We start from the raw sequence: 27375 nt of genomic DNA, 5'->3' as shown, positions 1-27375 counted from the left end.
TATTACTGCATCGTGTCAGTGTTAAAATCTGTATTTTGTTTCATACAGAGAGCATTGTAGTTAATCTGTCCCTTTTCAAAATAGGTGATTGGCTTCTCATCAGAAACAGTTGCCACATTTATCGGTGTCGTTGGAATATTGTCAATCTTGGCTCAGGTAAGATTTCATCTTACGTCTTTTCAGCCAGAGACAAGAATCATCTTTCACGTTCTCCTCTCTATGTGCATGAATGAATAAGCCTGCCTTCCATAGTGGAAGAAATAAAGGGCATTTAAGGCAAATATCCTAAGCTGATATGTGGGCTTTTGAAACTGTAAGGGTGTTAGGAGAGACAGTGACTTTATATTCTTTCATGTTTTTTCCAGACTGTGGTGTTGGGAGTTCTTATGAGATCTATTGGGAATAAGAACACTATACTCCTAGGGCTTGGCTTCCAGATATTGCAGCTTGCCTGGTATGGATTTGGATCTCAGCACTGGTGAGTGATAACTGCATCTGGTTCCGCAAACCAAGCTATAAAGTGAATAACATAGGACATAATCACTTGCAGATATTGATGTGTACAGAATATAAACATTTATAAAATGGCCAGTAAATGTAAGTGCATAGTCAGACAAACCATTTGTCAAAATATTTACATATTTATTATTTATTTATTTATTTATTTGCAGTTTCTTATATAGCGCAGCAGATTCCGTTGCGCATTCTAATTGGACCAAGAAACCAGACCCAATCATGTCATCCTGCGTATAGTGTTCACTTAGATTTTGAACATTTAAATTTTGGTTGAATCACGGATTTCGGTCCTGCCCGCATCAGAACCAATAGAATGAGGATTTAATGTAATTTCATTGTAATAATATTGGTTCACAATTAGAGACGGTATCTTTGCTATTACCCTTTTGTCAAGACTGACCACACCTGGCTGTATCTGCTGTAACTAAAGTTGGATATACATTATGCCATTGTCAGTGGAATAAGCCGATAATTGCATAGTGCATATTTACCACCGATAAACAAAGTTAGGACAGTAGGGCAACTGATCTTATCATTGGCTGAGCGCTGTGGGCAGTGTATGCACCGGTGCGGCTGACAGTCTGACATGTTTCCTCCAAAGGGGAAGAAATCCAGTATTGTGTGGCCATACACTGCTGGCTTTCAGTCATGTGTCCTCTGTAGGGGGATTACTCAAGCCTACTAAAGAGGTCAAGTGGAGATGTTGCCAGATGTTGTCATCTTTAGAAAGTTTTTCAAATCTCTCCCTACAATCTGTACTCTTCCATTTCTTCCAGGATGATGTGGGCTGCAGGAGCTGTAGCTGCAATGTCAAGTATTACCTTCCCTGCTATTAGTGCTGTGGTGTCTCGCAATGCAGATCCTGACCAGCAGGGTGAGTTATTGATCTGCGGCGTTTATAGCACAGTTTGAGTATCCCTTATCCAAAGTTTTCAGAATGTAATTTTTTTTGCTAAAAGCACTACTGGGGACATGATATGGAAATGTAAATAAATATGAGTAAGGACATGATTGCTTAGCATTCAAAGTCAGTGCCTGTGATAGTACACAAACTTTGTATCACGCACAAATAAAATATATTTTGTGAGACGCATGCGCATCCCAATCAGATGGAGCGCCGGTGATCGCCAGCGCAGGCATGCTGGCGATCCCCGGCCAAGGATCAGAGGCGCTCCATCTGTAGATGTAAAGGAACCAGAATCATGGTGGGAGGGGATGAGAGTGTAGCATAGGTATGTGAAGTGATTGTTTGCAGTAATGAGATGCTTCTATGGGGAAAAAGGAGATCGCACAAATATTCGCGGAGGCTGATTCATACATGGTGTAATCACTTTGCACTCACCTGCTGTATGTGTATATTAGTAATATCTGTGTACTTGCAGTCAATAACTTGTACAGTGATGATGAAAAATGAGACCAGTGAAAATATAAGAAATAAGTGATTTTATTTAACTAAAATAACATGATATGGCCTATAGTCTGATAGATCTATGGCCAGTCTCACTCCGTATCACTCTGTGCTGACCCCTTTGGAACTGGGGTTGTCTTTTAGGGACTCCCCTTACCATAGGTTTCTAACCTGGAATCTATGGTCAGTAACAGGTGAACGCAGCAGACTGATGGGGGTATTTTTTAGTCTGGGAATAGGATGTAACACAAATGTCCAGTAAGTTCTTGTTTAAGAAATCAGTACAAGTATGGTTAAAGTTCTGGAAAGTGGAGTGTCCGTGCGGCGTCTGGCTTGGACAGTCTCTTACCCTGATTTCTTAAACAAGAACTTCCTGGACATTTGTGTTACTGATCAAAGGTTCTAGGTTAGGAATCTATGGTAAGGGGGGTCTCTAATGGGTCCCATACATCAGCAATCACAATTTATGGATTTCCAGATACAGGGATTTTTTGGCCAGATAAATGGATTTTACAATCTATCTGACTTTGCCCACACATTACAGATTTATTTCAGTGATCGGCAGATTTTTCCATCTAAAGATTGCATCTTCATATCTGGAAATTGCCCAATCGATTGTCATTTCAGCTGTTCATAATGTAAATAGATGAAGAAGACGAATTGGGAATGCCCACACATATAAAAAAGATCTGCAGATAATACCAGATTATTAAACATGTTTATAAACCTGATTAAGCAATCGATTGGCGATTTTGATTGGGATTGCCAAAAGGGGGAGCCCACACATCTAAAATAAATTGTGGCAATCATCTCCATATCTGAAAATTGTCACAATTAATTGCTGATGTATGGGGCCCTTTAGACACCCCCAGTCCCAGGAGGGTCATCACAGAGTGATACTGCACAATATCTAACAGACCATAGTTAATATCGCATTATTTTAGTTAGAAAACCACTCATTTTTTATATTTACACCTGTCTCATTTTCATTATCACTGTACAAGTTATACAGCAGGTGAGCACAAAGTGATTACCACATATTTACTGACTGAATGAGATTGGGCACCTCATCCACAATTGCAGCTCGCTAAGAACATACAGATATAGGTATAATACAATTGAGCACGGGAATGATCAATCCTATAGTGATACATAAATGGGCATCCTTTTTGCAGACTGATCTTTCCATTTATTTTACACAGTATTCTCCGAAAGCAATATCTCATCTTGCAGATTAGTGAATGTACACTAGTGGGATTACTTCTGGACACTTTTAGGAAATGTTTAAAATTTTGCGTTTATTCATTATTTTTACATTCTAATCACTTATCATTTTTATTCCAATTGAAGTATATATAAGAATAATCATTATTTAAGTTATTTGTCAAATTTCCAGTGAAAAATTCAGTAAAACCACAGTTTTACAGGTATGAAAGAGCAATGAGCCAGTGCTGGCTGAATAATTGGTAATAAAATCAAAAATGTATTAACTCTAATTATACAAATGTTTAAATTAATAATAAAATAACTAAGAATAATGCATAAATCAATACATAAAATGAAATTAAAGGATAGGGGATGTGTCACATGGGTGACATCAAATTGCAGGATTTAAAAGTCAAATGTCAAAAGATTTTGCCCAACGCAAGTATTAAGTTGCATATTACCAACTAGGTGTTTCATCGCGCCATACGGGCGCTCTTCACACCGTCGTAAGGGGCTGCGCCCCCTTAATTTGTGAATGTTTGTATTGTGAGAAACATGGTTAGAATTGTATGAAAGATGCCTATATTGCAACTTGAGTTATAGGTGAAATGTGTTAAATAGAGAGCATATGATTTGGAAGGGGGTGTGTATTGTTTTGTTTAATTAAAAAGCGGTTGTTTAGGTGTGTGTTTGTGTGTGTGTGCAGTAGTATAGTAGGGTGTTTTTGGGTCAGCGGCTCCCCACTGGCGGAGGTCACAACACAGGAAAACAGGAGGCTGGGTAGTGATAGGGGTGTGTGGGCATAAGGGGAACTAAAGAGAAGGGTGGGGGACACTGTGCAGCTTCTGCCAGTGGGTGAGGGTCCAGCGTGGCAGCACAGGAGTACAGGACGGTGACTCTGAGTCAGTGTCTCCTCCTACTGGGTGGGAGTTAGGGTGCATGAGAGCAGGAGGCTGGGCTATGAGGCATGATAGGGGTATGTGGGCAACAAAGCGTCAGTGACTCCCCAGTGGTGGAAGTTACGGTTCAGGAGAGCAGGAAGCTGGGTAGTGATAGGGGTGTGTGGGCATACGGGGGACTAAAGAGGAGGGTGGGTGACACTGTGCAGCTTCTGCCAGTGGGTGAGGGTCCAGCGTGGCAGCACAGGGGTACAGGACGATGGCCCTGAGTCAGTGTCTCTTCCTACTGGGTGGGAGTTAGGGTGCATGAGAGCAGGAGGCTGGGCTATGAGGCATGATAGGGGTATTTGGGAAACACAGCATCAGCGACTCCCCAGTTGTGGAAGTTACGGTTCAGGAGAGCAGGAAGCTGGGTAGTTATTGGGGTGTGTGGGCATACGGGGGACTAAAGAGGAGGGTGGGGGACACTGTGCAGCTTCTGCCAGTGGGTGAGGGTCCAGCGTGGCAGTACAGGACAGTGCCCCTGAGTCAGTGTCTCCTCCTACTGGGTGGGAGTTAGTGTGCATGAGAGCAGGAAGCTGGGTGGTAAAGCATGATAGGGGAATGTGGGCAACACAGGGTGAGTGGGTCCCCACTGGCGGAAGTTACAGGGCAGGAGGCAGGGCAGTGATAGAGGTGTGTGGGCATGAGGGGTAGTAAAGGTTTTTGGCTGTTGCAGAGTAGGGATGGGCATTGGTGCAGACGCCATCGATGGTTGGCATTGATGGCGATTTTGCACCCTGCCATCGATAGTAGTAACATATTACTTGGATAACCATAGATTGTTGTAGCTATCGATGGTCATCCATTATATCTGACTGAATAGGCCGTGGGTCAATCAGAACTCGGTGGCGGGACTTCCGGGTGTGGGGGGGGGCGGAGCTATGCTCCCTGTCCCGGCACCTTTAAAAAAATTTGAAACTTGATCGGTTCTCCTTTGCCATTGATGTAGGGAAACCATCTGGTCCTCCCACATCGATGGATAAAGTATTCAATGATTTGAAATCATTGATGGTCGATGGGCATCCCTAGAACTGGAAGAGGTTGGGGGACAGTATGCAGCTCCCGGGTGCGGGGGTCTGCGAATCGCGGGAGGGGGGTCATGAATCACGGGAGGGGGGGTCGTGGGGGGGCGCGAATCGCGGGAGGGGGGGTCATGGGGGGCGCGAATCGCGGGAGGGGGTGCGGTGAATCGCGGGATGGGGGTCTGCAAATCGCGGGGGGGTGCGAATCGCGGGAGATGCCGTGGTGGTCCATGAATCGCAGGGAGGGGGTAGAATTGCGTGAGGGGGGGTGCCATGAATCGCGGGAGGGGGCTGGGGTTCACAAATCGCGGGAGGGGGGCCCGCGAATCGCGGGAGGGGGTCCGATGGGTGCCGTAAATCGGGGGAGGGGGGTTCGTGGGGGGCACGAATCGCGGGAGGGGGTGTGGGGGGTGCCGTGAATCGTGGGAGGGGGGTCCGCGAATCGCGGGATGCGGTCTGCAAATCGCGGGGGGGTCGCGAATCGCGGGAGGTGCTGTGGTGGTCCATGAATCGCAGGGGGGGGGGCTAGAATCGCGTGAGGGGGGGGGTCACAAATTGCAGGAGGGGGGGGTGCCATGAATCGCGGGAGGGGGGTTCACAAATCGCTGGAGGGGGGTCCGCGGGGTGCCGTGAATCGGGGGAGGGGTCTTGGGCCCCACGAATTGGGGGAGGGGGGACGCGGGGGTGCCGTGAATTGCGGGAGGGGGGATGCGGGGGTGCCGTGAATCGCGGGAGGGGGGATGCGGGGGTGCCGTGAATCGCGGGAGGGGGGCGCGGGGGTGCCGTGAATCGCGGGAGGGGGGGAGTTGCGGGGGGCCACGAATCGCGGGAGGTCGCAGGGGTCCCGCAAATCGCGGGAGGGGGGGGGCGCGGGTGTCGGTGGGGGGGGGTAATGTTGGATGGTGGCTGTGGAGGGAGTAGTACACTGGTCTTTTTCTTAGGTGGGGCAGGTTTGTGTATAACGCTGGGCGGGAACGTTATACACATAGAACACTGGTCTTTTCCCTAGGGGGGCGGGTTTGTGTATCCCGCTTGGGGGGGAATGTTATATACACAGGGGATGAGAGACAGATCTGGCTAAATATATAAGAGATTAGGAATCTGCTCCACTGATGTGCACTGGTTGATGGGGTTGTTGGAAATCCCCTCCAGTTATTACTGAAAAAACAGTAATAATGATATTCGTATGCTCTTATTTCTTTGAGAGCAATAAGAATCCTGATGGCAAACCACTCGTTTTCTGGAGTTTTTCACTCCTGAGGAAGCCAGAAGTACACTTATCCGGGGAAACATGTTGAGTACCTGTATTTGAGACTCCCACACCCACTGATGTTTTATCGATATTCCTGAACATCATCGAGCAACACTTGAATCTGGATCAAGTTTCCACATTGTTTGGGATACTACGCCAGTTCCCTAAAGAGACTTACCAGAAAACGAGTGGTTTGCCATCAGAATTCTTATTGCTCTCAAAGAAATAAGAGCATACGAATATCATCATTACTGTTTTTTTCAATTATAACTGGAAAGGATTTCCAACTACCCCATCAACCAGTGCACATCAGTGGAGCGGATTCCCAATTGGGAATATGCAACTTAATACTTGCTTTGGGCAAAATCTTTTGACATTTGACTTTTAAATCCTGCAATTTGATGTCACCCATGTGACACATCCCCTATCCTTTCATTTCATTTTTATGTATTGATTTCTGCATTATTCTTAGTTATTTTATTAATTGAAACATTTGTATAATTAGAGTTAATACATTTTTTATTTTATTACCGTCTGAATCAATTATTCAGCCAGCGCTGGCTCATTGCTCTTTCTTTCTTTGATAAATTAGGGGATTGACAACCCCACTGCCAGCTGCTGATAATAGCGCACCTCATACCCAGTAAACTTTATATTTCCGGTTTTACAGGTATACTTTTAATATGGAAAGAAATATGCAATTTCAGCAATACACAAAATTTATATTTTCTTGGCTATCCTCTGTTTTTAACCCCTTCCTGACACAGCATGTTTTTGCCTTCCTGACAGAGCCCTTTTTTTTCAAATCTGACATGTATCACTTAAGTGGGGATAACTTTTTTTTGCTTTTACTTATCCCAGTGATTTTGAGATTGTTTTTTCGTGACACATTGTACTTCAAGTTAGTGGTAAATTTTCGTCGATACAGTCTGTGTTTTTTTGTGAAAAATACCAAAATGTCGGAAAAAAATGGAAAATTTAGCAATTTGCAAAATGTTAAATTTTCTGCTTGTGAGACAAATAATCATACCACTCAAAATAGTTAATAACTAACATAGACCATATGTCTACTTTATGTTTCCATCATTATTTCAACTTCCTTTTAATTTTTTTGGACACTAGGAGGCTTACAATATGAATAGCAAATTTTCAAATTTTCAAGAAAATTTCAAACACTGATTTTTTTAGGGACCAGTTCAGTTCTGATGTGACTTTGAGGGACTTGTATGTGAGACACCCCCAAAAATGATGCCATTTCAAAAACTGCACCCCTCACAGTATTCAAAACAGCATTTTGGAAGTTTGTTAACCCTTTAGGTGTTTCACAGGAATTAAAACAAAGTGTAGGTGAAATTTCAAAATTTCATTTTTTTTTGCAGATTTGCAATTTTAATACATTTTTCTAAGGAACACAGTACATTTTACTAGAGAAATGTGACTAAAAATTGATTCCCGCAATTCTTTTGTTTTCATAAATATCCTATATGTGGCCCTAGTGTGCACGTTGACCAAACCACAGGCTTCATAATAGAAGGAGCACCTACTTGATTTTGGAGCCTCCTTTTTATGAGATTATTTTTTAGGCACCATGTAGGTTTCTAGGCACCATAAGATGCTAAAAGTTAGGAACCCCCCCACAAGTGACCCCATTTTGCAAACTACACCCCTCAGGGAATTCATCTAGGGGTATAGTGTACATTTCAAACCCCCAGGGGTTTCACCAATTGTGGTACAACTGGGCAGTGAAAATGAAAAATTAATTTTTTTACACAAAAATGCAGTTCTGGCTCCAAATTTGTCATTTTCACAAGGAATGAAGGAGACAAAGCACCCCAAAATCTGTGCCCCAATTTCTCCCGAGTATGGCAATGCCTCATATGTGACCAAAAAATACCAGTTGGGTGCATGGCAGGACTCAGAAGGGAAGGAGTGATTTTTGGATTTTGCAGCTCAGATTCTGGTGGAATGTTGGTGGGTGCTATGTCGCATTAGCAAGACCCCCAAAGCACCAATACAGTGGAACCCCCCCACAAGTGACCCCATTTTGCAAACTACACCCCTCAGGGAATTCATCTAGGGGTATAGTGTACATTTCAAACCCCCAGGGGTTTCACCAATTTTGATACAACTGGGCAGTGAAAATGAAAAATTACATTTTTTTACACAAAAATGCAGTTCTGGCTCAAAATTTTTCATTTTCATAAGGTATGAAGGAGAAAAAGCACCCCAAAATCTGTGCCCCAATTTCTCCCGAGTATGGCAATACCTCATATGTGACCAAAAAATACCAGTTGGGTGCATGGCAGGACTCAGAAGGGAAGGAGTGATTTTTGGTGGTGGAATGTTGGTGGGTGCTATGTCGCATTAGCAAGACCCCCAAAGCACCAATACAGTGGAACCCCCCCACAAGTGACCCCATTTTGCAAACTACACCCCTCAGGGAATTCATCTAGGCGTATAGTGTACATTTCAAACCCCCAGGGGTTTCACCAATTTTGATACAACTGGGCTGTGCAACTGAAAAATTACATTTTTTACACAAAAATGCAGTTCTGGCTCAAAATTTTTCATTTTCACAAGGAATGAAGGAGACAAAGCACCCCAAAATCTGTGCCCCAATTTCTCCCGAGTATGGCAATGCCTCACATGTGACCAAAAAATACCAGTTGGGTGCATGGCAGGACTCAGAAGGGAAGGAGTGATTTTTGGATTTTGCAGCTCAGATTCTGGTGGAATGTTGGTGGGTGCTATGTCGCATTAGCAAGACCCCCGAAGCACCAATACAGTGGAAGCCCCCCACAAGTGACCCCATTTTGCAAACTACACCCCTCTGGGAATTCATCTAGGGGTATAATGTACATTTCAAACCCCCAGGGGTTTCACCAATTTTGATACAACTGGGCAGTGAAAATGAAAAAATTAATTTTTTGCACAAAAATGCAGTTCTGGCTCAAAATTTTTCATTTTCAGAAGGTATGAAGGAGAAAAAGCACCCCAAAATCTGTGCCCCAATTTCTCCCGAGTACGGCAATGCTTCATGTGTGACCAAAAAATGGCAGCACTCAGAAGGGAAGGAGTGATATTTGGATTTTGCAGCTCAGATTCTGGTGGAATTTTGGTGGGTGCTATGTCGCATTAGCAAGACCCCCGAAGCACCAATACAGTGGAACCCCCCCACAAGTGACCCCATTTTGCAAACTACACCCCTCAGGGAATTCATCTAGGGGTATAGTGTACATTCCAAAGCCCCAGGGGTTTCACCAATTTTGATACAACTGGGCAGTGAAAATGAAAAATTACATTTTTTTACACAAAAATGCAGTTCTGGCTCAAAATTTTTCATTTTCAGAAGGTATGAAGGAGAAAAAGCACCCCAAAATCTGTGCCCCAATTTCTCCCGAGTACGGCAATGCCTCACATGTGACCAAAAAATACCAGTTGGGTGCATGGCAGGACTCAGAAGGGAAGGAGTGATTTTTGGATTTTGCGGCTCAGATTCTGGTGGAATGAATGGTGGGTGCTATGTGGCATTAGCAAGACCCCCGAAGCACGGTGAAATGATGAACCTAAAAATCCATAGATGTGTGGTATATTTTAAAACACTCCTTTATACATAGGCCGGGTTTGTCGGGGCAAGTGTCACACTGGAAAATAGTTTGCTTTCTTATTCCCTTTTTATAGCAAACTTTGCACCTTTTTTGTGTCCTGCCCTTTTTTCCAGTGGAGGGGATTTCATCAGGAAAATGCTGCCCTGGTACAATACGGGGGCCAGTACTAGAAGTACTGGGGCCCTCTGCCTGCTGGTTCCCAAATATTAGGCCCTTTATGACTTCCTCTTGAAAGTGCATAAATGAATAGCACGTAAGCGTTATACAGTGCCATCTGGATGATATACACGGCCAGCTTCTTGTACCAGATTTTTGTTTTCCGCAGGGCACTGTACGGCTTCAGTACCTGATCTGAAAGATCCACTCCGCCCATGTACCTATTGTAATCCAGGATACAATTAGGTTTTGAGGTGTGGGTACTGGTACCTCGTACAGGGACGGAGGTGGTACTGTCTCCGTGAATTGTTGTCAGTATAAGGACATCCCTCTTGTCCTTATATTTGACCAACAACATATTTTCGGTGCATATTCCCCTGCTTTCACCCCTTCTCATTACTTGGGCAATGTGCGTTTTTGGGAGGCCTCTTTGGTTCTTGCGCACAGTACCGCAAGCTGCTGTACCTCTTGAACCAAGGGCCTTAAACAGGGGGATGCTGGTGTAAAAGTTATCCACATAGAGGTGATAACCTTTATCCAGGAAGGGGTGCACTAAATCCCAGACAATTTTTCCACTAACACCTACGAGGGAGGGGGGGCATTCTGGCGGTTCAATTCTTGAATCCTTCCCTTCATATACCCTAAACCTGTGGGTGTACCCTGAGGTGCTTTCACACAGCTTATACATTTTTATGCCATACCTTGCCCTCTTACTGGGAAGGTACTGGCGGAATTTAACCCTTCCTTTAAAATGTATAAGGGACTCGTCTATGCAAATGAATTTATCTGGGATGTACATCTCTTCAAATTTGGCACTGAAGTGATCAATGACCGGCCTGACTTTGAATAGCTGGTCAAAGGTGGGATCATCTCTGGGTGGGCACTGTGCATTATCGTTGTAATGCAAAAATTTAAGGATTAACTCAAAACGATTCCGGGTCATGGCCATACGGTAAAGTGGGGTGCTGTACAGAACATCTGTACTCCAATATTGCCTAATTTCTGGCTTTTTTACTATGCCCATATGAAACACCAGACCCCAAAACGTCATCATCTCTACTGCATCTACAGGGGTCCACCTAGCAAATGATGACGTGGGGTTTTGAGCAATAAACTGCTGGGCATATAAATTAGTTTGGTCCACCATTAAATTTATAAAATCATCAGAGAAAAATAATTTGAAAAAGTCAATTTCTCTGAGACCTGTGGAATCAAATTGGATTCCTGGGATGGCCAAAAACTCAGGAACCTGGGGCTCAAAATTGTCTGGTGGTGGGGTCCATACGAGATCAATTATTGGGGGGGGGTCTCAGCTGCTCTACGGGGGCGTCTTTGAGGGGGTCCCTCATTACTAGAGGAGGAAGAGGAGCTTAAGATGAATCCTTCAAATTCCCCGCTTGCCTCACTGGCTGTGTCAGAGTCAGAGGCAAGCATGGCATATGCCTCCTCCGCTGAATACATTCTTCTGGATGACTGGGATGACATTTGGGATGACATTTGGGATGCCATTTTTATTTTAGTGTTTCTGGTAGTGAAATGTTTCAACACGTGTATAGTGTAGGGGGGGTACAAACTTTATTTCAATGTAGTATGTAGTGTGTAGTGTGTATGTAGTGCAGAAAAAAAAAAAAAGGTCCTGCGCCAAAAATTGAGCACAGATGTTGGTCAGTAACGTCCGTCACTGAACAGCGCTCAAAGGCAACAGGAATTTGATCAAAAAAAAATTAAAAAAGACCCCACAGCACCCTCAAAAAAAAAAAAAAAAAAAAAAGGTGATCAGTGATGCGACACTGATTACCAGTGAGGGGCAGCAGGTGCACAACCTTTGGTGCAACTGACAGTGCAACTGGCAGGTATATATAAAAAAAAAACCCTGCACCCCCAAAAAGTTGCTGATCAGCACAGATATACTGATCAGCACAAAAGGGGGGGTAGCAGACACAAAATATAGCACTCTCTGTCACTATCTCTCTCTATCTCTCTCTCTCTATCTATCTCTCTCTATCTATCTCTCTCTATCTATCTCTCTATCTCTCACTCTATGACACTGCAGCAGCAGCACTGACAGTTATATATATAAAAAAACCCTGCAGCCCCAAAAAGGGGGGGTAGCAGACACAAAATATTGCACTCTCTATCACTATCTCTCTATCTCTCACTATCTATCACTCTATGACACTGCAGCAGCAGCACTGACAGTTATATATATATAAAAAAAACCTGCAGCCCCAAAAAGGGGGGGTAGCAGACACAAAATATAGCACTCTCTATCTCTATCTCTCTATCTCTCACTATCTATCACTATCTATCACTCTATGACACTGCAGCAGCAGCACTGACAGTTATATATATAAAAAAAAAACCTGCAGCCCCAAAAAGGGGGGGGTAGCAGACACAAAATATAGCACTCTCTATCACTATCTCTCACTATCTATCACTATCTATCACTCTCTATCTCTCTATCACACTGCAGCAGCAGCAGGAAGTCACAAGAAGTCAGATCCAGGAAGCATCTAGCACGCTACAAGCAGTGATCAGGTGATCAGGTAAGGTATTTGCAAGGATCAGGTAAGTATTTGCAAGGATCAGGTCAGTATCACGGCAGATAGGCACGGTGACCGCTCTGCACGCAATTCCAGACCGGAATGGCGTCTGCAGCGCAGTCACCGTTAGTTTAAATGTCGCGCCTTGGCTGTGATTGGTCCGTGGGTCCCACGGACCAATCACAGCCTTGGGGGCAGGTGGGGTGAGGTGTCGTCGTCACCGATGACCCCCTCATGCCCCCTGACGCCCGGCGGTGATTGACACCTGTGTTAACGAGCGTCTGATTCGCTGGTAACACAGGAAAACGCTGTGAATGGCTGTTCACACTGAACAGCCAATCACAGCAATCGCCGACGGGGGGGCGGCATCGCAGCCCCCCCTGGGCATGCAGGGACATGTCTGCTGTCAGGGACAGCAGACATCGTCCCTCTGTCACTGCGTCTCTAGACGCAGTGACAGTTTAAAGTCATGACGTACATTTATGCCATGTGTCGGGAAGTACATCCCGACCATGACGTAAATGTACGTCAAATGTCGGGAAGGGGTTAAGAACAGCTTTGTCGAGGCATCAAGTGAACCAGATGTCCTAGATCTTCAGGTGAAAGCTCTCTTGTTACTTGGATTTTTACGTGATACCATCACTTTAAGCCTTAACCAAAGATTTTCTATCGGATTTAAATTCAGGCTTTTTCTTGGCCAAGGTAGGACAGTGATTTGGTGATCACCAGCCACTTCATGGAACTCTTGGCGGTGTGGCATGACGCTCCAACCTGCTGAAAGATAATTTCCTAACAAATCCTCGATTGTGGGTGACCGTTTCACCTCCAGCACTGCTTCTTGATACATTTTGGCATTGATATTGAGATCAACGACGGCAAAACATCCCACACAAACACTTGTTGCTGCATAGTTGCTGTGGTGCACTAGGGTAAAAGATCTTCCTCAGGCCAATGCCAAACAAATTTCGCTTCACTTCAAATAGTCTTGTCCCAGTCTTTTTCTGTCCGCTCCTTGTGTGCCAGAGCCCAATCTATATGTTTGTGCCTCTCTTTCTGGTTAAGATATGTTTTTCTTTCTCAAGGTCCTAGCTCGCAAACCATTGTCACAAAGTTTTGTTCGTATGGTTCGGTCACAACCTTAGACACCAGACGTTTTTATTATTTTGCTGATAGTTTTTGCAGACCTTCGATGGTGCTGCAGAGCCATGGGACAGATTCTGCACTCATCTTGATTTGTAAGCATGGGCTTTCTCCTAGTTTTTGCGGCTGATTTCGTCGATCCACTGCTCACAACCCTTATGCAGAGTTTTCTTAGACCTGACTTTGTTGTCCCACCACCCAACCTCTTCGCAACTTCTTTGTAGATATACCCTTCCTCACAAAGCGTCTTGGCTTTGCCTCTCTTCCCAAGCATTCAGTCAACACGTTTCAAGGTACTCTGAGCCATTTTAGTCGTTATTAACACTTTTTTGACAGTAGTTAAAATCCAAAAAAATCCATTAAACTTACATCTTCACTTCTCAAAACACAATAGATGATTAAAACAATGATGAAATTGTAACGATCGTTTACGTCTACCTGTTTGGTTATTGTAATTAACGCATGCACCCTGCAATTGGTTGATTTTAAATCACGCGACGTTATGATGTGTTACTAGTACAGGAAAATTTCAACCTGAAAATTGCATGGTGTAAGTTTTTTTTCTTTTGGTTTCTTTATATAAAAAAATTAACAGCATTAACATAACGATTCATGTTAAAATATTAAGTAGAAACTTCATAGATATAAAATCATTAAAGTATTGATTTAGTATAGCAAGATATGAATTTTCTGCAATATATATATATATATATATATATATATATATATATATATATATATATATATATATATATATGTCGAGAGGACCGGCACTTAGTATATCCAATAGGTCAACAGGTGAGGTGCCTTCCACATCAGAAGTATATAATAACGATTTTCAAAAAAATGAAAACAGGAGGCGGCACTCAAAGAAAACGTGGGTAAATTGTATTAAAGCATAAAAGTGCAAAACTGGTCAGTATACATGGTCAACAGTTTCGGAGCTGACGCCCCTTCCTCAAGACCACTGACACATCAACTGAATCAAACAAAACATAATGGTGAAGTGCAGAAAACGTTTTCTGCACTTCACCATTATGTTTTGTTTGATTCAGTTGATGTGTCAGTGGTCTTGAGGAAGGGGCGTCAGCTCCGAAACTGTTGACCATGTATACTGACCAGTTTTGCACTTTTATGCTTTAATACAATTTACCCACGTTTTCTTTGAGTGCCGCCTCCTGTTTTCATTTTTTTGAAAATCGTTATTATATATATATATATATATATATATATATATATATATATATATATATATATATATATATATATATATATATATAATATAAATATACATACAGGTTGAGTATCCCGTTATTATCCGAATTATTCCGAAAACCATACATTCCAGAAAGTGAAAAAAATATTATTATTTTTTGCTAAAAACTCACTGGGGACATTTGTAACAGCACTACTGAGGACCAGGGGCGAATTTAGGGGTCAGGCCGCCCCTAGGCACAACATTTTTGTGCCCCCCCTCCCCCTTTTTTAATGTAATCATATATGTATATACATTGCTATTTATATATATATATATATATATATATTTCATAAAAATTTAACTGTAGCCCACCTTAATATTTTTTTTAAGCACTCTGGACTGCTCACTGTACGGAGGACCCGGAGGGAGGGAGGCACTTATTAGTACAGTGATTAGCACAGTGTCTCTGTCAGTCTCTCTCCGGCTCACACACTGTGATGAGCGCAGGGGGATCTGCGCGCCGCTCAGCTCAGCTGCTGGATACACAGCAGCCAATAGACTGTGTGTGTGTAGAGTAGCCAATGGGCCGAAGTCGGCAGCAGTGAGCCCGGACCCAGCCACTAAGCGGTGATGTAATGTGCATGGCAGAGTGGGTGGGCAGTGGCGGATGACGAACGGCGCTGCCGCCTACATATGATAATTCAAGTCTATGGCAGCGGCGCTCGTCACTCGCCGCTGCCCACCCGCTGTGCCATTTAACAGAATGTCAGCCTGCCTGCCGCCCTTAATTGGTGCCGCCCTGAGGCCGGTGCCTCACGGGCCTAGGCACAAATCCGGCCCTGCTGAGGACATGATATGTAACTGGCACTATTTATGTACAAGAAAATGATTGCTTGGCATTCAAATTCAATATCTGTTTCATGTTTTGAAACCTTGTTTTTTGAACAAATAAAATATATTTGTGTGTGTTGTGTTTATACAGCATAAATGCAAGATACTTCAAAATACATCATTGAAATATTAAAATATTCCGAAATACGGAATAATCCGTTATCCAAAATTCTCCTGGTCCCAAGCATTTTGGATATGGGATACTCAACCTGTGTATATATATATATATATATATATATATATATATATATATATATATATATATATATATATATATATTATATACATGCATGCACCGGCTTCTCCCGCAGCGCAATCCAACGCTTGCTGTACCGGCACGAACCAGGAGATGGAACCGTACAAGTTCAGTGAGCAGTATTTGCCTGATTGTTATATGTCAAGCCTTGTGGTAGCCAGTCCACATCGTATTGTTTTTAGGCACAAGCATAACAGTGGAGTTGTTTTTCTCCTTTTATTTACAATAAATCCTCTTTTAATACACCAGGAAGCGCTCCTTCCCATTGTTTTTGTTCTATCCATATCCTGCTACTCCCTTGGACCCGGGAGGATCTCACCACACTTGGGGCCTTATTTTGGTTCATTCTTTCTGACAAAATCCTTCTTAGATGGACAAAACCATGTGCACTGCAGGTGGGGCAGGTGTTACTTGTGCAGAGATAATTAGATTTGGGTGGGGTTTTACTTCAAAGTGAGATCTATATTGCAGTGTAAAAATAAAGCAGTCAGTATTTTCCCTGCACAGAAACAAAATTACTCACCCAAATCTAATTCTCTCTGCACATGTTACATCTGCCCCCCCTGCAGTGCACATGGTTTTGTCCATCTAAGAAGGATTTTGTCAGAAAGAATGAACCAAAATAAGGCCCTTGGTGTATCCACAGTTCTTTAATAGCATTTGTCTCTGTAGTAGACCGCAGCTCCCTTCTTTGTGTCCCAAACTCCACGGGGACCCACAGCAAACACTACAAGAGAATAAGCAGGGGTGCCTGATAGTGCATTATCATTTTCTATTTTTAAAAAAGTATTCTTTTAAAAGACAATGTCTGTTAAAATGTGTGTACCACACAATTCATCAGCTGTGGGCTGATGACCACATGATTCAACATATATATCCACACTGGCAACAACACCGTCACGGCGAACAGCCTCTTAGCAGTCAGTACACGCACGGGTCCCTCCTGGACTTTCGTCAGCTGCTATCCCGGTGTCAGGCGCACACGCGGCTTTAGCTCGAGGCACCTCTCCGAAATAGAAGATTCAGATTGATGCTGTAAGGTCACGCCCCACATGCGTTTAGTCACTCGACTTCGTCAGTGGGGTGGACCTACAGAAGCTAACAATCCCTTTTATCCAGCCCTCTGCCTGCATAGCGCTCTGGATTAGCATATTGATCTTACATATCACAGAGTATTAGCATATCCGTCTATAAAAAAAAAAGATGTATTTATATAGTGTTTATTCACTCTTATCATATTATGACTAGATCTCGTTACTCAAGTTAGTTATGCGTTTAGGGCATGACCTTACAGACGCAATCTGAATCTTCTAGCTCGGAGAGGTGCCGCAAGCTGAAGCCGCGTGTGCGCCTGACGCCGGGAAAGCAGCTGACGAAAGTCCAAGAGGGACCCGTGAGTGTACTGACTGCTAAGAGGCTGTTGGCCGTGACGGTGTTGTTGCCAGTGTGGATATATAAGTGTGGATATATATGTTGAATCATGTGGTCATCAGCCCACAGCTGATAAATTGTGTGGTACGCATATTTTAACAGACATTAAGTCTTTTAAAGAATACTTGAAAAATTGATACTGCACTATCAGGCACCGCTGCTTATTCTCTTGATAAATTAATAAATGAACTAATGGAAGTTGTACCCCTGCTTTAGGTGTTGTGCAGGGAATGGTAACTGGAATCCGTGGACTGTGTAATGGACTAGGACCTGCTCTGTATGGCTTTGTCTTTTACTTGTTCCATGTGGAGCTCAATGAGATGACTGATGAAGAGCATTCAGACAAGATCATTAAACCCAACATGGCCAACCCTTCTGATGAGGTGAGCAGTAAATGCCATACAGATTGGGAAGGGGTTTCAAGACAATGGTCCACTGGCAGGAATCCATATTTCAGAGGAACATTGGGAAGTTCTACTGACCCATAATTGTGATATCTGAGGGAGCAGTGCATCCTGAATACATAGCAGACTGACATGTACCTGGTTTATTTATGTATCTGTAACAAGTGTGGATGATAGGAGGTTATTTCCATCTTCTCTAACCACTAAAAGGAGAAAGCATGTGGCAAGGCATTGAAGGAGAAGGCAAATGGGAAGCTTTACACTATCCTCGTCCTATATTATGATCATTTGTTTTTGCATCCAACTGTACTCCGGGGCAGATTTATTAAGCTCGGCGAAGTGATAAAGTGTCTGGTTTTTATCACTGGTCAATCAGTTTCCACCTGTCATTTTTCAAACCAAGCCTGTAACTTCACAGGTAGGAGCTGATTGGCCGGTGATAAAAACCAGACATTTTATCATTTCACCGAGCTTAATAAATCTGCCCCTCAGTTCTTATTCTTACCCACAGTATTAAGACACCAATGGTTGCATCACAGATGTGTAGTTATGATAACCTCTTGACGAATCTATGAATTATAAATATATATGTTAATTAACTTGCATGTTCGTTTTCGTATTCATTGTTTTTTGACACAAGAATCTGTTATTTGTTCTTTCTACACCACAGAGAAGCATCATCCCTGGGCCCCCCTTCTTGTTTGGGGCTTGTTCCGTGTTGCTGTCCTTGCTAGTGGCACTCTTCATCCCGGAGCATACCAGCCTTACATTGCGCTCTGGCGCACATAAGAAGCACAGCAATGGGGCACAAAGCCATGCACTTCTTCCTCCTTCCCACCTCCCAGAGGGCAAGGAACCACTGCTTGATGACAGTTGTGTATGACCCAAGAACTGTGCATGGACGGGCTTACAGAAACGGGAACATCATGATTATTTTGTTCAACAAGACCTTGCTTGCAGTGTGGGACACATCAGGATCAAGTGACAGAAAACAAAAGGATTATGTCATTTTATACCCTGGGTCAGGGAATAGAGAGAGCAAATGCTGTTACATATGATGTAAATGTGCCATTGAACATGACCGAAAGGATCTCCACACTGACTGCCTTTCAAGCAAGTGCAGCGTGTTTGGCTTGGAGGGTGTAAGTTCTGTTATAGCTGCTGTGTATTGGCATAAGCAGGGAGTGGAATATGTACAGTATAGTAAAAGATTATGGTTTAGGGAGAGGAAATGATATCTGAATATCACTTGCCAAAGCCAAGAGGAGTTCTAGACCGTACCTGCCACAAGATCTGCCTTTAAGCTTATCTATAGATGCAGAACCTATTGTCAAAAAAAAATCTTTTTTTATTATTTTTTACTGTTATTGATGACAAATAAGGGACATTGTCACTGTTTTATGTATTACTTCTGACGTTTTTGTTTTTTTTATTTTACTCAAAATAACCCAGCTTTTCAATTTCTATTGTGCCCTACAGTGCAGATACTGAGGGGTTGGGGTGAAGAGAGAGTCCTCGTACTGATCTGACAGACTAGCCACTCTACAGAAATAAAATCCTTTTTTTTCAGAGATTTACCATTTGTTTTTGCTTTTATTAACAAGGTTTAGTTGTGAATAGCAATGTCTGGTGCGGTGCGGGATGGGGGTGTGATAACACAAAAGATGGAGCTTCATTGAGGAGTCACTCAGCCTGCCATTTGCTTACGACAGTGGTTCCCAAACTTTTCTGCATCACGACACCCTAGATTATCAGAATATTTGTCACGGCACACCTAGGTGCAAAGTTTGCTGCCGAGAATTTCAAAAAACAATATTAAATTAAATAAGTTGTGCTTATATTTCATCCTTATGTCCAGTTATGTGGTGAGGGACAGAATTCACTTCTTTTTATCCACATATTTTAAAACTGGAAGCCACAAGCTCTGGTTTTGCCTATTACATTGACCATAAATAATTTGAATTGGTTCTGGACCACCAAACCGAGGAACCCCTGCAAGTGCTCCGAGGCACCCCAGGGAGCCTAGGCGCACAGTTTGGGAACCACTGGCTTACGGTAAGTAGCATACAGTATGCAGGATAAAAAGGACATGGTCTATGCACTCTTGCTATCGTTAAAAAGTTGTAGACCAATATAGAAATGTTGATTAAAGTTTTTAAATGCAGGTGGAAAAAATCAACTACATTTAACTTTTTTGCTTCTTTTCTATACATTGTGCAGCCAGCTTGACAGGCAGGAGCAGCCCAGTGTGTAAATGTCCGATTCGCTGGCCACTACTATGGGATGCTTGTACACTGGGAGCAGTGCTTGCTCCCATCCACTTCCTCTCTGTGTTTTTGTTTACCCATCTAACATTTCCTGTAGATTCCGCTCCAAGTTCTTATAAACACACATATAAATCTTCATTTCCCCTAAAGGAAATCTCATGTAAAAGAGAACTTTCCAAAGTAAGATGAAATTTTATGTGAAAATGCATTTATTATTGTATACTAAATTTAATAAATGTTACAGTTACCGTGAAAGGAAATGCGGACACTTTTTTGGTTTTGTAATTTAAGGTAAAACCTTAAATTACATATAAATGCAAGGGGGTGGCCTGCACCACCACGTGTTCACAGGCCCCCATTGTAACATTAATAATGGTCCCTCCAAAGTGGCAATTGTTTGCCATTATCATTAACCCTTTTCCTCCATTGTGCTTATAGAGCCAAAAGGTCCCAGTTTTTTGCAAATAATAACCCCCCCACCATGGGAATTTCACGACCACTTTGGGACACTAACTCCTCCCCCCACATGCTGAGCATTTGTCAGGGGGGGACTGATGATCAGCCATATTAAATGCTGGGGAAAACTAGAGCTCTGTACACATTGTGAGACATTGGCAAATGAGCAATATTATGTTACATGTATTACGCGACCCCTCGCTGCGCTCGCCGCGCTTCGGGCTCGTTGGCTCACTGCGCTCGCCACACTATATAACCTTTGGGTCGGTAGGACGCGTACCGACACCCCTCGCGGGGCTTGCTGCACTCACCACGCTCCGGGATGAAGTGGATAAATATATGTGACAAATAAATGACAATATATGTAATTTTACCATTAAATGGCATTATTCTAGGTTCCATCAGAACCGATATCGCATCGCATGCCATACAATGCGATTTTTTTATCGCATCCTATTTTGTTAATGGATTCACTGACACAGAGCAGCGAATACATTAGATAGGAAAATCGCATCGCATGCCATACAATATGGCATGCGATGCGATTTCACTACCGTGAATAGCCCTCTACGCAAATGGAGTAGTGGGCGCCGTGATAATACACAAGTACCGATTTTTTTAATTGTTACAAAAGAAACATACGGTTAATTCATAATAACTAATACTGGAGGTACCCTTACAGAAATCCAGGCAGGTGCCTTTGTAAACCATTGCTAGGCACTGCACTGCCACAGCAATGCTTACTGCCCCTGAGCCTTTGGGCCCCTCATAAGCTTGGGGCCCTGTACAGGTGTCCCCTTTTACCCCCAATTCAATTAGCTGCAGTAAGTTACTGCAGCTAATTTATTCCTGGGAGAACTTAACCTCCGATCCATGCGTCTTCGCACGAAAATGACTGTTACATAATTAAATGAGCTGCAATTAAATTGCCTGATAACATAAAAAAAGGTAAGATGGACAGCTGGTTATAGTGGAGCACTGAGACTACACCAAGTAGATCATTTCAAATCAGATACTGTCCTTTCAAAACCGAAGCACCTAGCTGGTGCACTGCTGTAGTCATTACTAAGGGTCCATAAACACTGGGCGACTATACCCAGCGTGTATGGGGGGGGGGGAGCTACTAAGTGCATACACACTGAGCGGCTTTCCCCCTGCACGGCGGATGGGGGGGGCGGCGTTGCATAGCGGAGCGCTATGCAAAGCTGTCCTGAAGGCCGCTTGTCTGCTGGCATAACCAGCAGATGAACGGCTTTCCCGGCGATGTTGCAGGAGCGCGCAGCAGCACTCACCGCTCATCTCCGGGCCATACACACTGGGCGGCTTTGAGCTGAAAGCCGCTCAAACCTCCTGTTTTGAGCGACTTTCAGATCAAAGTCGCCCAGTGTGTATGGGTCTTAACGGTCACAATTTCAAACATGCTGTAGTCATTCCTACTATAGATCCACAGGTGGCCTGAGAAACATGAATTCTTGGTAGATCTTGCCATGTGACAGCACAATTTGGAATAAGATTACCCAAAAAGGAGATATTGAAGAAGCATTTCAGAAGATTATTAAGAAAACTAAATGAAGGTAGCACCTGGGTAACAGTGATCATAATATGGTCTCATTTGAAATCAGCTTTTAACCCCTTCAGTGGTGGGCGGGAGGGGTTTAGGGAGCGCTCCCCACTGGGCGAGTTTTTTATGGGGAGCACTCCCTTAAAAAAAAAAAAAAACATCACTGTCTCCCTGGGTCCGTGCAGCACCGCTGAACTGTCAATCAGCCGCTGCCCGGACCGACACCTCGTCCCTGTCCCCGGCAGCTGGCTTGTCATAAGACGGGGGCCGGGGACTTCAATACAAAAGCCGGAGGGGAGGGAGCCGGGCAGCGCTGAAGCTGCCTGAGTTCAGTATTTGAACTCAGCAGCGCTGCCCGGCTGTAAACGGTGGCAATCCCGAGAATTTTCCAGGCTTGTCAGACAGGGCACTAAGGCACAGCCCAGAAAATTCTTGGGATTGCCACTGAAGGGGTTAAGAGCAACAATGTAAGGGATTAACAAGGACCTCACACTTTAGAAAAGCATATTTGACTATGCATAAGCAGTCTCTACATGGCATAGATTGGGGCGATGCCTGCTTGGGGGGAGGGGGGGGGGGCAACTGACTTCACATGCCGTCTAGATCAGGCATGTCCAAACTGTGGCCCTCCAGGTGTTGTGAAATTACACATCCCAGCATGCCTTGCCATAATTTTAGCATCCTCTAATAACACTGTGTCAAGGCATGATGGGACTTGTAGTTTCACAACAGCTGGAGGGCCATAGTTTGGACATGCCTGGTCTAGATTTTTATCTACGAACGGTAAAAAAATAATTTGATGGTGAGCAACCATTTAATATTTTTTTGCCCGTGCGGATGCCTGCGAGGGATGTGTGCTAGGGACTGTATGTTTTATACTACCAAAAACAGTCTTTTATCTATAGATACATTCAGTTTGAACTTGACCGTGTCACCTGATGATGTTACAATCTGCTGCAAGCATCCCATAAAGGCCTTGCATGGGCTTAGTGCAGTCAGTCAACTTGGTGTAGCCACAGAGCAGGACATGCATCATTTCAATTATCAGTAAGCAAGTCGACACTAATTTCTTTATCCACGCCACCATCTAACTTGTACTAGTAATAGGTGGCTAGCGAAGCAGAGCAAGCCACCGAGACCGGAGCATAGCATGCCTACTTTCATGCTTCCCCTGCCTTGCCAGGTGGTATGGTATGTCCCATCAGCCGGAAACATTTACTGAGGAGATAGATCCAACAATAAGTGCGCCTATTTATTCTGTCATTATTTCACATTGGGGCCGATGGTGGGGGGGTCTGCCCATGCAAATGAGCAGACCCCCTGTGCGAACGCCGTCAGTGAGGGCCGGCATCAGGGGACCAGACAGCATTTTGTGGCATCTCCTGGGAACACAGGTGGGCCAATGCCTGCATGGGGTGGGAGCTGACTCAGCGCCCGTCCCCTTTTAGACAATCAGTTCTGACTGACTTTTACTACCAAAGGGGAAAGAAATCATTCACTGGTCAGGGACCAGTGAATGATTTCTCTCACCTTCGGCCGTATGCGAGGGGATGTTTTCTTGAACAACATCCCCTCGCATGCTAGCAAGGGGATGTAGGCGGGGGGTGGGGGGGTATCCAGTATCCAGACTCATGATAGATTGACTCTAGGTCGACAGTCATAAGGTCAACAGGTTCAATGGTCGACATGCATTTTTTTTTTTTTTTTTTTTGAGCCGATGTACCCAGTGGCGTAACTTCAAATACTGCGACCCCCCGCCAAAGGTTTCTGGTGCCCGCCCGCCCGCCACGCACCACATATATACTTACATACTCTGGAGTCCGGCTATCAGTGATGCGGGTGGGAGCCGGCATGTCATTGTGCGGTTGGGAGCTGGGATGCCTGTCAGCGCTGCGGTGGTCCCAGCTCCCGTCCTGGCTTCATTCTGAGGATATGAAGAACGGACTATCACAAAATGTCTGCCCCCATACAGCAGACAGTTTCAGAGAACTGTCTGCTATATGGGGGCGGACATTTTATGATGGTCCGTTCTTCATATCATCAGCATGAAGCCGGGACCACCGCAGCGCTGACAGGCATCCCAGCTCCCGACCGCACCGCTATTACAATAGCACCGCAGCCCCCCGGCGCCCGCACTTACACTGTGCCTCCCCGCGACAGCGGGGGCTGTGGTGCTATTGTTACGCCACTGGATGTACCCTACCATCCATTACAGTGTGGAGGGAGAATATAATAATGTGCTGAGGCACCAAGCCCGAAGCATGACAAGCTTAGCGAGCCATGCGAGGGGACGCTGTACACTTAGACGGTGTCCATGTCAACCTATGTCGACATAGATACCCAAAAAAACATGAAAACCTTATGTCGACCTTTTCCATGTTGACATTTTGTGTGTCAACCTTTTGACCCTGTCAACCTTTTCACTGTTGACCTATGAGCTTTTGACCCTATCAACCTTTTCACTGTTGACCTATGACCTTTTGACCCTGTCAACCTTTTCACTGTGGATCTTTTGACCCTGTCAACCTTTTTACTGTCGACCATTAGTGGTCGACCATATGACTGTAGACCTAGACATTGTAGATCTAAAATACCATAACCGGCGAGGGGCGGGCATTCCGCAGGGCAGCACTGACCTGTTCCCTAGGTTGCGAGTGTACGCAGCCAAGCAAACAGGTCTGAAGTAGTAGTAGTAGTTGTGTGCTTTTATCCTGACAAAAGGGTTTCTAAACCCCAAAACGTTAATCTTGGTGTAAACAAACTTTGTTTCACCTATTACAAGTCTCTGAGTGCCGCTTCCATTGACCTGATATATATATATATATATATATATATATATATATATATATATATATATATATAGAGATATATATGAGTTACAGTTCTAGATGAACATAACAGGCGCCACTCACACATGGATTTTAGTAAAGCAGTGTATTGGCTCAATTAATAAAAATACATTACATAAGTTGCTGGGGTGTCATTAACGTTTCATGGCCCATTTCATCAGGATGTTGGCTATGAAGGAGAAAGTGCAATTGTAGAAATTTAACCCAAGTTTCCCAAAAAGCAGAAAGTTATGAATTCCCCTGCACATACTTTTCCTGGAATCTCTTTTCATTTTTCTTCCTTGTTTTCTTCACCCCTTCACCTCAGTTTCCCTGCATCCCACAAAGTCCCCATTACAACAAAGGGTCATGTACTGAGATATAATTAGTCGTCAGGAAGAATGGAACCAGAGAGAATAAGAAATCTTCGTAGAAGAGCACTCAAAGTCCATGGCATAGATTGGGGCGATGCCTGCTTGGGGGGAGGGGGGGGCAACTGACTTCACATGCCGTCTAGACCAGGCATGTCCAAACTGTGGCCCTCCAGGTGTTGTGAAATTACACATCCCAGCATGCCTTGCCATAATTTTAGCATTCCCTAATAACACTGTGTCAAGGCATGATGGGACTTGTAGTTTCACAACAGCTGGAGGGCCATAGTTTGGACATGCCTGGTCTAGATTTTTATCTACGAACAGTAAAAAAATAATTTGATGGTGAGCGACCATTTAATATTTTTTTGCCCGTGCGGATGCCTGCGAGGGATGTGTGCTAGGGACTGTATGTTTTATACTACCAAAAACAGTCTTTTATCTATAGATACATTCAGTTTGAACTTGACCGTGTCACCTGATGATGTTACAATCTGCTGCAAGCATCCCATAAAGGCCTTGCATGGGCTTAGTGCAGTCAGTCAACTTGGTGTAGCCACAGAGCAGGACATGCATCATTTCAATTATCAGTAAGCAAGTCGACACTAATTTCTTTATCCACGCCACCATCTAACTTGTACTAGTAATAGGTGGCTAGCGAAGCAGAGCAAGCCACCGAGACCGGAGCATAGCATGCCTACTTTCATGCTCCCCCTGCCTTGCCAGGTGGTATGGTATGTCCCATCAGCCGGAAACATTTACTGAGGAGATAGATCCAACAATAAGTGCGCCTATTTATTCTGTCATTATTTCACATTGGGGCCGATGGTGGGGGGGTCTGCCCATGCAAATGAGCAGACCCCCTGTGCGAACGCCGTCAGTGAGGGCCGGCATCAGGGGACCAGACAGCATTTTGTGGCATCTCCTGGGAACACAGGTGGGCCAATGCCTGCATGGGGTGGGAGCTGACTCAGCGCCCGTCCCCTTTTAGACAATCAGTTCTGACTGACTTTTACTACCAAAGGGGAAAGAAATCATTCACTGGTCAGGGACCAGTGAATGATTTCTCTCACCTTCGGCCGTATGCGAGGGGATGTTTTCTTGAACAACATCCCCTCGCATGCTAGCAAGGGGATGTAGGCGGGGGGTGGGGGGGTATCCAGTATCCAGACTCATGATAGATTGACTCTAGGTCAACAGTCATAAGGTCAACAGGTTCAATGGTCGACATGCATTTTTTTTTCCAAATTTTGAGCCGATGTACCCAGTGGCGTAACTTCAAATACTGCGACCCCCCGCCAAAGGTTTCTGGTGCCCGCCCGCCACGCACCACATATATACTTACATACTCTGGAGTCCGGCTGTCAGCGATGCGGGTGGGAGCCGGGATGTCATTGTGCGGTTGGGAGCTGGGATGCCTGTCAGCGCTGCGGTGGTCCCAGCTCCCGTCCTGGCTTCATTCTGATGATATGAAGAATGGACTATCACAAAATGTCTGCCCCCATACAGCAGACCGTTTCAGAGAACTGTCTGCTATATGGGGGCGGACATTTTATGATGGTCCGTTCTTCATATCATCAGCATGAAGCCGGGACCACCGCAGCGCTGACAGGCATCCCAGCTCCCGACCGCACCACTATTACAATAGCACCGCAGCCCCCCGGCGCCCGCACTTACACTGTGCCTCCCCGCGACCGCGGGGGCTGCGGTGCTATTGTTACGCCACTGGATGTACCCTACCATCCATTACAGTGTTGAGGGAGAATGTAATAATGTGCTGAGGCACCAAGCCCGAAGCATGACAAGCTTAGCGAGCCATGCGAGGGGACGCTGTACACTTAGACGGTGTCCATGTCAACCTATGTCGACATAGATACCCAAAAAACATGAAAACCTTATGTCGACCTTTTCCATGTTGAC

The 27375-nt window shown here is 44.4% G+C and overlaps 1 protein-coding gene across 1 annotated transcript in view; it reads left to right on the top strand.

Annotated features, from left to right (window-relative positions):
- Positions 1-19549, top strand: part of LOC146073735 (solute carrier family 71 member 1-like) — a 39896-nt gene extending 20347 nt beyond the window's left edge. The window contains exons 8-12 of the mRNA XM_083181139.1: positions 85-156; positions 366-478; positions 1293-1390; positions 17785-17951; positions 18643-19549. Coding sequence (XP_083037265.1) covers positions 85-156; positions 366-478; positions 1293-1390; positions 17785-17951; positions 18643-18855 — 663 coding nt within the window. The 3' untranslated portion in view covers positions 18856-19549. The remainder of the gene's footprint in view (positions 1-84; positions 157-365; positions 479-1292; positions 1391-17784; positions 17952-18642) is intronic.
- Positions 19550-27375: the final 7826 nt, after the last annotated feature.

This window comes from Crinia signifera, chromosome 1 (genome assembly GCF_055691185.1).
Source record: "Crinia signifera chromosome 1, ASM5569118v1, whole genome shotgun sequence".
Taxonomy (NCBI): domain Eukaryota; kingdom Metazoa; phylum Chordata; class Amphibia; order Anura; family Myobatrachidae; genus Crinia; species Crinia signifera.
Note: the sequence above shows the minus strand (reverse complement) of the source record. Positions and strands in the feature narration are given on the sequence as shown.